This window comes from Condylostylus longicornis, unplaced genomic scaffold (assembly GCF_029603195.1).
Source record: "Condylostylus longicornis isolate FDR11 unplaced genomic scaffold, ASM2960319v2 ptg000005l, whole genome shotgun sequence".
Lineage (NCBI taxonomy): Eukaryota > Metazoa > Arthropoda > Insecta > Diptera > Dolichopodidae > Condylostylus > Condylostylus longicornis.
In genome coordinates, this window is record NW_026577974.1 from 4,094,131 (window position 1) to 4,106,578 (window position 12,448).

Sequence of the window (12,448 nt, forward strand, 5' to 3'; positions counted from 1 at the left end):
GTAAAGATATTATTATTTGCTCTAGTATTACCGGAACTAAACTTTGAGTAGTTAAATGTTACTGCACTTTATGAAAATGTGAAGTTCTAAACCTAATTAAGTATTTTTAAATTTTAGTGAATAAATGCAAGAATTAATGTAAATAAATCACTATAATAATAGTTTTAAATAGAAAATTTATTTTCTCTTAAAAATAAATAGAAATCTAAAACATTATTGATTAATTTCTCTTTTTCCAAAAAGTTTATTAAAAGGTAGTAAATACAATATAAAAAAAAAACAAACTATATAAAAAAAACTCAATAGTTTTTGCACTTGACGTCTAGTATTAAGAATTTTTTTGCAGACTTATAATTTCGCTGAAGTTCCAGCTGGTTTATGGAATTTCTTAGATGGATCTTTAGCCATATCAACTAACGTTTGTGCTGCCTTAAATGGTGCTCCATATAAATCAGCATATGAGTTCATTTTATCAACAAGTTTCGCTGCACCATATTGATCTACCCATCTGAATGGCCCACCTGAAAATGGTGGGAAACCAAGACCAAATACAGCACCAACGTCACCTTCTAATGGACTATGAAGTATTTTTTCTTCTAAACATAGTACAGCTTCATTCACAAAACGAGATACCATACGCAATTGCATATCTTCAACTGAATTAGCACCTTTTGATGTTAAGGCATATTTTTGCTTAAGAATTTGTAAGGCTTCCTCATTTACAGGACGACTTCCTTTACTTTGACCTTCATATATAAATACACCTTTACCAGATTTACGGCCCATAAATCCAGCTTTGACTAAATCCTGCATTACAGCTAAATTACCTCCAGAAAATCTATCACCAAAAGCCTATATATCATTAAAAACGTAAAAAAATACTCAATATTTGTTAAATATTTTATAAAATTAAATTATACTTTAGCCAAATCAACTGAAATATGTGCCCCCACATCAATTCCAACTTCATCAGCTAAAGTAGCTGCTCCAACTGGGAAACCGAATTTCTTTGTCATTTTATCTAAGTCCTTGGGGTCTACTCCTTCTTGCAACAATCTATCGAATCGAAAAATAGGTAAGTTAAAGATAATTTATTGATTTCATACAAACCTAATAGCTTCAGAAAGCATAGTTGACAAAATTCTGGTAGTATAAAAACCAGGACCATCTCCTACTGTAATAACAACCTGAAAGTGATACTCATTGATTAAAAATAATTATTGTTCCAAACTTGTCAAATTTATACCTTTCCTTGTTTTAATCCTACAGCAACTGCTGCCGCAGTCGTGTCCTGTGATGTTCCTGGATGAGTAATAATTTCAAGAAGTTGCATTTTATCTACTGGTGAAAAATAATGCATTCCAATTACTTTTTCTGGTCGTTTACTGCCTGCTGCAATTTTGGTGATTGGAATAGCGCTAGTATTTGTTGCAATTATGCAGTGATTAGGAACTACTTCTTCAATTTCTTTTATTACTTTATGCTTAATATTAATGTCTTCAAATACTGCCTCAATTACCATATCAGCATCCTTAAAATCTGCGTATTTAAGTGTTGGAATTAAGTTCGTCATTATCTTGTCACGTTCCAAACTAGTGATTCGTTTTCTTTTGATTGAGTTTTCTAAACCTTTTTGAATTTGTGTAATACCACGTGAAAGACCTGCGTCATTTGTATCTTTCATTGCAACTTTATATCCCTTATCTATGCTTACTTGCACAATTCCAGCGCCCATTAATCCAGCCCCTAATACACCAATTGCCTTTGTTTCCACTTGTGGTTTCCCGAAACGATTCTTCTTGCATTCTGTTTGACCACGGAATAAACTTATTAGTCCTTTAGACTCTGGTGTTGCTGACAACTCTCCAAATCCTTTACTCTCTGCCTCATAACCGGCATCAGGACCTTTATCTATACCAGTTCGAATTACTTCGATTATCTAAAAATTAAACGAATTTAAAACTTTTTTTAAACATTTTCAAATGTTCAAAAAAACAATTCCCATCTAACTATCATAATGCGTTAATATAGTTATGTGATGCATTAATATAAAAGCACATTCTTATGCACTTATGTTTAATTAAACAAATTTCAAAATTTTCTTTCATGCTTACTTTTAAAGGTGCTGGATACAGTCCTCCCGACATTTTCATAACTTGTTCACGAGCTTTTCCAAATACTTTATCTTTAACCCAATTAATTCCAAAAGCGAATTCCATAACGTTATTCATTAAACCGCTTTTTTGGCGATCAACCTAAGGAAATACATTTAGAACATGCACATTTATAACAAATTAGCAATAACCACATTATTTACAATCTCACAATGTTTACCTTCAATTTTCCTGCTGCTAAATCCTTAGCTGTTTGAATAGCGACTTTTTCCAAATACTGAATAGTATTTTGTTCAGCTGGTAATATGCCAGGACCCAATGGACTAACTAGTAAATCAACTAACCCTAACTTTTTGGCGCGGTCTGCTTTAACTTGTTTCCCTGTAAGAGCTAAATCTAAAGACGTTGGGATTGATGTTAACTTTGGTAAACGCTGGGTTCCTCCACCTCCTGGCAGTAAACCTAGCATTACTTCTGGAAGTCCTAAACTTGTTTTTCTATCTTTTGTAGCAATTCTGTAATGACATGCCATTGCTAATTCTAAACCTCCGCCTAAACAAACACCATTTATTGCCGCCACAACAGGTTTTCTTGATCTTTCGAGCCTATTAAACATAATTTGTGCATCGTGTGATATTTTGGTTGCCTCTTGAGCCGTTTTGCAATTTTCAAGCATTCCAATATCAGCTCCAGCAATGAAGCAGCCTGGCTTTGCAGAAATCAAAACAGCTGATGTAACTTGAGAGTTAGTTTCCAATTCTTTTAATATTTCTTGAAATTCAGCACTTATTTCTTCACCAAGTGAATTAACTTTCGCATTTGGAGAATCCAATGTTACAACTAAAACACCGTCTACAATTTTCGTCGAAGTGTGTTTTTTAGCTGCCACTGCCGCCATAGTTCTCACCAAATTTAATGTGGGTGCTATAATAAGATTTATTTTTAGTAATTATAATTTCATTATAACTGTATATATTAAAATATTTTGGGCGAAATGGTCCACAAAGTCTTTATGAATATTGACATTTATTTATTTGAATGTTGTCTTTTATTTTTTTTCGATCTGATAACATTAATAAGTAGAAGATCAACAGAAGAAAGTACATACATATGTATGTATGTAATTATAGAAAGTTTTCTCATTTTTATTATCAATGTGTCAAAAATAGGTAAGGCCAAAGTCCATTTTACTGTCTAAAATGATTATAAAACAAGTTTACATCGGAAAGATTTTACGGAATATAGCGTAAGTTATTTTGTAATCTTAACATTTATTAAGTCTTAATTGTCAAGAATAGGGTAGGTAGTCTAAAAAATCTAAGATTTTATGGTATGTACTCAAATCATGCCTCACCTTTGCTATATTTAATTCCAATCAATGAACTTTTTGCAGCTAGATTAAAAACACTCAATATCCTTGATGCAGACATTTCAACAGAATGTGTAAACAAATTAGGTTAATGGGAATTTAATACTTAAAACAAATAAAGAAAATAAATGCAAAATAAATTTATATTAAAGTTATTTTCGCCGGGATGAAAAAACTCAATCTCGCCAACCCGTTTTGCTTGCACTACATTTGCTTGCCAATTATTCAACTAGTCAAGTACACCAAGTACATTTATTCGATGTAAATTTTTTTTCCCAATAAACATGTATTAGCTCTGTAAAACTTTGACACTTGACTCTTTATTATAGTCCCATATTTCAATGCAAATTTTTTTCCGCAATTTTTTTTAAAATTATAAATTCGAGAAATTCTTAATTAACTTAAAAAAATTTCTTTATGTAATGTCAAAATATAAATATTGGCGAATAAAGGAAAATTTTGAAATTCTCTCTGGCATCTACACCTATAAACTAAGTAAAAATCATTCCCAAAAAACATCTCGGGTTATAAAAAATCTGGCAACTCTTAAACTAAAACATTTTTGGCATTTAAAGCAAATATTTGACAAATCAATTTTTTGATTATCGTACTCGTGTTTACTAATTTTATAAATTTTGATTTATTATGTGGTTTTTTAAATTAATATAAACTTTTGTTATAATGGATTCTAAATACGTTATAGTAGAAAAGTCAAATACAACAAAACTAACTAATGGTATTTTTAACGGATTCACTCTAAAAAGGAAAAATGGTACCATACCTCTTGAAAAATCGCCAAAAAAAGTTAAGAACAACGTGACTTATGTTAATGGTGGTCAAAATGATTCAAGCCCATCTAGTTCTAAGAAACACGTAAATGAAACTAATACTGGTCAGCAAAAGTCCGGAAACAATCAGCATGTGCCAGTAGCTATAAATATAATTAAGCAACGTCAAAGTTTACCAGTATTTTTATGTAAGCAGCGAATTGTTTTTGAAGTTATGAAAAGCGATACAGTGCTTTTGATGGGAGAAACCGGATCTGGAAAAACTACACAAATACCACAGTACCTGTATGAGTCTGGACATTTTAATAAAGGACAGATTGTTGTTACACAACCGAGAAGAGTAGCAGCAATAACTATCGCCAAAAGAGTATCACAGGAAAAAAGTTGTAAACTAGGTGATTTAGTTGGTTATACGGTACGTTTTGAAGATTGTTCGTCAAAGCAAACAAAAATTCGCTTTATGACGGATGGGATATTATTACGAGAAGCAATTAATGATAGGTTGTTACAAAACTATAGTGTTATCATGCTAGACGAAGCTCATGAAAGAACAATAAATACTGATGTGTTATTTGGTATAGTAAAAGAAGCTCAAAAATTAAGAAAAACAAAAGGAATATACCCGTTGAAAATAATAATAACATCAGCAACAATGGATATTGATCATTTTGGGAAATACTACGGTGTGAAAGGTATGTATCTTGAAGGAAGAACATTTCCGGTTAAGGTTATGCATGCTAAGGAACCTCAAAAGGACTATGTTCAGTCGTGTTTAGTAACGCTCTTCCAAATTCATCGTGAAGCACCCCCCAATCATGATATTTTAGTTTTTTTAACTGGTCAAGAAGAAATCGAAGCCATGGCAGTACAAATTAGATCAATAGTAAAGGTAAGAATAGTAGTCATTCTACAGATATCAATATATTGTAAGTTGAAATTTTTTTTACTCTGTATTTGTTTAAAAATAGCCAAAAAAAAAAAAATTCCTAATACAAAATAATCTTCAATTACAGTATAATGAATTAAATGCTCCAACATTAAGAGTATTTTCACTATATTCACAAATGCCTCAAAATAAACAATTAGAATGCTTTATATCAACTGGACCAAATACGCGAAAAGTTATTCTAGCAACAAATGTTGCTGAAACGTCAATAACAATACCAGGAATAAGATATGTAATTGATAGTGGGTATGTAAAGAGAAGAGTTTATGATCCTATAACTGGTATGGATTCCTTAAAAGTAGTTAGAATATCACAAGCTCAAAGTTGGCAAAGATGTGGTCGAGCAGGACGTGAATCAGAAGGTACTTGTTATCGTACATATACAAAAAGTGAAATGGAAGATTTTGAACTCATGACAAAACCAGAAATTTTACGCAGTAATATCAGTTCAACTGTATGCATTGGTCTTTAATTTAAATTCATATTTTAAGCTATTTACTTAACTATTTTAGGTTCTTCAATTATTGGCAATGGGTGTAGATTGTAGAACATTTGACTTTCTAGACAAACCCCCTCCCGATATTGTAAACAGCGCTTTTAAACAACTTGTTGCCTTAGGTGCTATTAAAAGCATTAATAATGCAGAACTGACTAATTTAGGTAAAAAAATGGTATTATTTCCATTGGATCCGAAATTTAGCAAATTATTATTAAATGCGCCGGAGTTTGATTGTTTAGAAGAAATGTTAAGCCTGGTTTCAATAATGTCAGGTGAAAATGTTCTTATTAAGCCAAATAATGAAAGAAGAGATCAAGCCGCCTTAGCGCATGCAAAATTTGAATCAAAATCTGGTGATCATTTAACTTTGTTAAATATATATAAAGCATTTTCAAAAATTGAAAAAATTCGGGTAATTTTTTTTTTTTTTTGGTATTAAAAAATATATTTTACATTCAATGAAAAATTTATTTTTAGCTTTGGTGTACCGATAATTTTCTTAACTGTAGAAATCTTCTTTATGCTCGTGATGTACGCACTCAACTTGAAGAAATATGTAACAGATGTGAGCTAAAAATTACCAGTTGTGGTCAGAATTTCGATAAAGTTCGAAAATGTTTATTATCCGGTTTATTTAGTAATATAGCAGAATTTCAGCAAAGGGACAATTGTTACTTAACATTATCTAGTCGGCAGCGTGCAAAGGTTCATCCATCAAGTATCCTAAGTGGAAAATCAAAATCAAATTATGTAATATATAATGAAATCGTAACAACTGATAAAAATTTCCTAAGACTAGTAACTGCCATTGAACCTGAATGGATTGAAGAAGTTGTACCTAATTATCCATTTTTAAGTAGAATACAAAAATCTTTTAACTAATAAAGATTTATAGTATAAGCAATTATTGTAATTATAAAATATAATTTAGTATTTTTTTTTAAGTTCTTAGATTTTTACGTACTGATTTTATTAATTAGAAATATTGAAATAATAACAAAATGCATTTCAAATAATATTTACATGTATATATATATATAAATATGAATTTATATATGCAAAAAAAAAAATGAGCATTAAAAATTTATTTAGTGTAAAATAATATTAAGTTACTAAATAACATAATACAAAAGAAAAAAAAAAGAAATCAATGTAAAATTTAATTTAGAATCAAAAGAAAATATTGTCAAAAAAAAAAAAAAAAACAAATTATTATTTAAAATATTTGATTCTTGTTTTTTAAATATTTCGTTAAGTTCGATAATGTAATTTTTATAAATAATAAAATGAAAAAGAAATAAAATTAGAGTATATTAATATTTAAATAATTTTTATGTAAAATTTTCATTGATATAATGATAAGCTGATTAATGCAAATTAAGCTTTCATTAATAATAAAACAAATCTGTAAATAAAATTCATGTAAAAAATTTGTCAATTATATTCAACCAAAGACTATGAGGTAATGAAAGACTTTGTATCTAGTTACTATAATAGCTTTTTAGTTCATTTTTTTTGACATTGTTAGCAAATGATTGTCTTAGTTGAACATGAAAACGTTTCTTCATCATATCGACAATTTAACAATGTTTATAAATTTTTTTTTGTGCATGAATTTATTTTATATTTTATAAATTACATGTGTAATATGATACTGAAAATCTTAAATATATGACCGTATTCTGAAATATCATCACTTTAAATTTTTATATTGGTTTATACTTACTAATTTTTTTTTTTTAATGAAAGAAAGCATGCTGCAATGATTTGTTATTTAGATCAATTGAAATCTGTTCCAAACTATCCTGCATTAAACAAAATGTTAAAAAATGTACAGTATGGAAAAATAAAATAATCAATATTACATTTATTAAATTTCGAATAATATGAAAATTACAGATCGGATATAAGAAGTTCTAATTCCAAATACTTATGTAATTTGTTTATTTTGAACGAGCAAATTATTAATATTTGACGAAAATATTGATATGCATTCACGAGTATACACTTTCTTAAATTCTAAGTCAAATGCGTATTATTTTTACATTTTTTTTTGCATAAATTTAGGCTAGCACTTTAGAGAAACGACAACACTATAAAACACATACTGTTTTTTTTCCAATTTACTTATTCTTTTTTTAATTTAAATTATGAATGACAAGTTACCGAGTTATAATTAAAGCTTAAGAATCTAGTTTTCAACTTTATACTTTCAATATTTTTTAATATAACACATATGTATGTACAGCTGAAAAATTGATAATTTATCTTGGAAGAATAAGTAATTTAAATCTGGTAAGTGATTATATAAAACTTTCATTTAAAAACGCGTGAAATTTTGGAATTATTTTCAAATTATCTGGAAAAAGGTTAAAATTTCTATTATTAAATACCTACAGACGGGTTGGAGCAATTTCTTCTAAACCACCACCTTACTATCAAAATAAACCCAATAATTTGTAATGGCGGATAGTTATAATTGAGCCACTATACAAAATTGGCCATAATTGAGCCAAAATGAACACGATTTGAGGCCAATTTAAAATTTTTTAATTTTTCTATTTTTGAAAAAAATCAACAACCTTTTATTTTTTGTTATTTTTCCAATTGAATTACACATTTTTTTAATAGGATTTTTGTATTCTCATATTATTATCTGAACTTTAAAAGCTTTAAAAACAAAATGAATTAATTATGATTAAATTTTTTAAAAATTTTTACAAGAACGAAAAAATTCTTAACACTCAAAAATTACATTACATAATTTTATTGTACATATTTGTAAAAATTCTTTAATATCTTTTTGAATTTAATTATTTAATATTATTCATTATTTCATAGTTCATAGAAATCAGAAAAATTTAAATTTAAAAATCACACCTTAACTCTTATACTATGTATGTAATTAAGAGTATCTTCAGAATTGCATCTACGACGTATCAGACACATTGTATCTGATCTGATCTGACATTATCTTCGAAAATATCAACAAAAAAAAAAAAAATTGACAATATGTTATGCTCAGAATTTATTTGATGTTGAGTTTGCGATATTATTAACACTGAAATATTTTTCAAATTGTGTATCCAAAATTTTTCTAGATTTTGACAAAATCGTACACTTAACTCCGACTTGATGATTCCGAAGAACTCCAAAAAATTTACAAATAATATTATCAATCAAAGTCTTGAATAAATTGAAAAATTTTGATCATTCTCAGTTTACTTTCGAGAGAACTTAATTAGGTTATAAAATTTGGATAGCCAGCCATTTACTTCTCTCACTTGGTGAGTAATATAGCGGAGATACACGACGATCACGTCACGCCTTAAATAAAAGTCTCTTGCTTTTTGTATAATTTAAGTTTCAACAATTTTTATTTATTATTTTTGTTTTTTTTTTTTATTTATTTTTTAAATCATGTTTTTCAACTCGATTTTTCTCATTTATTTAATATAAATTGTATATACATATTTGTCTATACATATACAAATATACATATTGAGTATATATATATATTTATAAATTTATATTTATATTTTTTTTTATATAAATGAAAATTAATAATAAAAGTATTTTCTTTTTTTTGCAATGCTTTTCAATTTTTTTTGTTTTTGTTTATTTAATTTTTTTTCTTCATCTATTTATTTTATATAATTATACAATCAATTAATTTTTTCCTAAAAATAATATTTAATTTTTCTTTTTTATATTATTATAATTATTATTAATTATTCATATTTTATTTTGTTTTTCTTTATTATTTATTAAAATTATATAATTTAATTAAAATGAAATAACATTTTTATTAATTTTTTTTTTTGTTTTTAATTAAATTGTCCTTGTTTTATTTTTCGCTTACCATATTTCTTCTTCTTTTCTGTATTTTCGCTACTTAAACATACAAAAACCGAAAAAAAAAATAATTATTTTTTTTATAATATTATTTAATTAAATTTTTAATTTTTTTTTTTAATTTTGTTTTATTATTTTCATTATACAAATTAAAAATTTATAAAAATATAATAAACAATTTTTTTTGTAAATGAAAAATTCATTTTTAATTTAATTTTATTTTTTTTTTGTTTAAAAACAGTCATTCTAAATAGACTAAAAATTTCTTTTCATACTTCACAGCATTTTTCATTTTAATTTGTTATTAAAAATATTTTTTTAATTTTTTAAATTTGAAATAATTTTATTAGCGTTATTGAATTTTTTTAAATTATTTTTAATAAAGTGAATGATCATTTATACATACTTAATATTTTTAATGCCAATAAGAAGAGCCATTAAATATATTTATAAAGCAAATTCGTGAAAATTAATAAATCAAATAGTTGAATTATTAAAAATTATAAGTAGTGTAAAATATATTTAGGCGTTTTCATAAACGTCAAGCAGTATTTTGAAAACTGCATTTGATTTGTGTTCATAAACAAATTTTGCTAATCAAATGTATAACAAATATGGCTAATTTTTCCCAATAAAACGAAATATATATTAGATATGAGTAGCGCAATTAACTATGAACTATTTTGATTTTATAGAATAGTTGAAAATAAATAGAATATCCATGACGTTATTTTTTTGTGTAATATTACGTTTTACATTTATGCTTTTGCAGTATGTATTTCGTTTATGAAAATTTCTATTGTGATTTCAATTTCTATTGAGAAAATTTTTCTTACAATAACTATTCAATGGTACTAAAAATAATAAGTAACTTTGATTTATTTAAAGAAAATTAGTAAAATAAAAATAATTAGAGTTTAGAGAAGGTTTTTTGAAGTTACCGTTAATAAAATAATTTATTTTTCAAAGTAAAAAAGAAAAATTATTTTATTTTTAAATTATTAATTATTGCTTATTATTAAATTGCTCGGATTTGTTTGAACTACAAGAAATTTTTAAAAATTTTTTATTGACAGTTTAATAATTCAGAGTCATCTGATGGGCATAATAGGCACTATGTATAAGAGAAAAGCAATCTTAGTCAAAATTATTTTATTTTAATATTTTAATTTAATAAAATTTTTGAAAAATAATTTAATTATAAAAATTTAAAAAAAATGGAATTCTAATTAATGCTACATTAATGGAACTCTAAAATCCTTGGCTATTAATTAGATATTTTTTGTTTTATTATTAAAAGTATGTATAAATGTATTAATACACTAATTATTATTTTTATTTATTAAATTAATTAATTATTAAAATACATTTTAAATTAAGTATTTTTAAGTGTTTTTCTCTCTTGATTTTAATCCTGTTTTTATTTTTTAATTTTATTTTATTTTTATTTAAAAAATAGATAATCATATTTTATATTCTCGTATGAAATTTTTAATTAATTATTTCTAGAATGCTAAAAAAAAATATATAAGAAAAATAAAGAAAAATAAAAGAAGAAGAGTTTTATTTTTTATATTATAAATTAACAAAACAAAAAAAAAATAGACGTATATAAACCAATGTTGTGTTTTTTTTTATAATTTTCACCATTATTTTATGTAAAATAAATGAAAAGAAAAATTTCATACTGATTAAATATTTAAAATTAAATTTAAGTTTAATTAAAATATTTTTTGGGAATTTCTTAAATTTGTTAAAAAGTCAAATCCATTAGAAGTCAATATAAAACTTTAAAGTAGAAATAAAAAAAATAATTTACTGCGTTATTAAACTTTATAATGCAATTTCAGTAAGATGCCAAAATTTATAAATAAGAAATAATCTAATATCAATTATTAATAATTTCTGAATTAAATAGATTTTTTTAAATTGTTATAGGTCTATTATTCAATTGTTATAAGTGTAGAATTCAATTTAATAATTGTATTCGAATATTTTTTCTAATATTTTTTTTTTTAAATAGCATTGAAAAATAATAAAAATTCACAAAACAAAAAAAATATATTTCAAATACAAAATTTAAAACATTAATTGATCATTTTGGCAAATAAGATTAAATTAATTTTATTAAAATTAAATTAGGATTTAATTGACTGCATGAAAAAATTTATTAAAAAGTATTCTAAATTAAAATAAAATGGTATTTTAAAAAAATACCCACTCCTCTTCTATTAGTCGCTCCACTTGAACTAATTGGAGCTCTTGAACTAGTATTATTGAAAAACCATTATTTTCAATATAGAATTTAAAATTTTGAATTAAATTTTATTAACAAAATTACAAAATTTATGAGGAACAACCCATCCACGTCAAATTATACGAATAACAGATTGTTTAAGATTATTTTAAAATATTATTAAAAAATTGGAAAAAAAAAAATTTTAATTTTCACAAAACAAATCCAAACTATATATTCACCATCTCATAATATATTTCTGTACATATTACAAAAAAAAAATAAATAAAAAATTAAAATAGCAGCACAATTAATTAATTATTTTTCTTTTCACAAAGACAAAAAAAACAAACTCATATTTTTAATTTTTACATAAAATAATGGATTTAATATTATCATTAAACAAAATAATTAATTATAAAAAAAAAAAATAATAACATCTTGTTCTAAATCAATAAAATAAAAATTTTAATTAATTATTATAATAAAATTATAGTATTGTAAATAATAATTTTAATAATAATAATAATAATAATGTAATTTGAATTTAATTTATTAAATATAATAAATTTTGCTTCTGCTTTTAATTTTCTATTGTGAAAATAATTAAATTTTAAGCGCAACAAAAATTTTTATTTTTA

General features: G+C 24.9%; 2 protein-coding genes across 2 annotated transcripts; one reads left to right on the forward strand and one right to left on the reverse strand.

Moving 5' to 3' along the window:
• Positions 1–156: 156 nt before the first annotated feature.
• LOC129615133 (trifunctional enzyme subunit alpha, mitochondrial) lies at positions 157–3,698 on the reverse strand. The gene is made up of 7 exons (XM_055530212.1): positions 3,469–3,698; positions 2,335–3,038; positions 2,115–2,255; positions 1,247–1,939; positions 1,111–1,187; positions 921–1,056; positions 157–852 (listed from the first exon to the last, which is right to left on the reverse strand). The coding sequence occupies exons 1-7, from the start codon at positions 3,542–3,544 to the stop codon at positions 349–351; spliced, it is 2,331 nt and encodes a 776-aa protein (XP_055386187.1). The 5' UTR covers positions 3,545–3,698; the 3' UTR covers positions 157–348.
• A 401-nt stretch (positions 3,699–4,099) lies between these two features.
• LOC129615664 (ATP-dependent RNA helicase DHX33) lies at positions 4,100–6,728 on the forward strand. Its single transcript, XM_055530991.1, has 4 exons — positions 4,100–5,160; positions 5,285–5,671; positions 5,730–6,128; positions 6,194–6,728. Exons 1-4 carry the CDS (start codon positions 4,165–4,167, stop codon positions 6,596–6,598), a joined length of 2,187 nt encoding a protein of 728 aa, XP_055386966.1. The 5' UTR covers positions 4,100–4,164; the 3' UTR covers positions 6,599–6,728.
• Positions 6,729–12,448: the final 5,720 nt, after the last annotated feature.

Bases quoted from the DNA above. Each gene is read 5' to 3' on its own strand.
- LOC129615133 (XM_055530212.1), bottom strand. From the start codon at position 3,544: ATGTCTGCATCAAGGATATTGAGTGTTTTTAATCTAGCTGCAAAAAGT. The intron at 3,039-3,468 runs GTGAGGCATGAT...ATCTTATTATAG, and splicing joins TGGAATTAAATATAGCAAAG to CACCCACATTAAATTTGGTG. The intron at 1,057-1,110 runs GTTTGTATGAAA...TCGATTCGATAG, and splicing joins ATGCTTTCTGAAGCTATTAG to ATTGTTGCAAGAAGGAGTAG.
- LOC129615664 (XM_055530991.1), top strand. From the start codon at position 4,165: ATGGATTCTAAATACGTTATAGTAGAAAAGTCAAATACAACAAAACTA. The intron at 5,672-5,729 runs GTATGCATTGGT...TAACTATTTTAG, and splicing joins GCAGTAATATCAGTTCAACT to GTTCTTCAATTATTGGCAAT. The intron at 6,129-6,193 runs GTAATTTTTTTT...ATTTATTTTTAG, and splicing joins CAAAAATTGAAAAAATTCGG to CTTTGGTGTACCGATAATTT.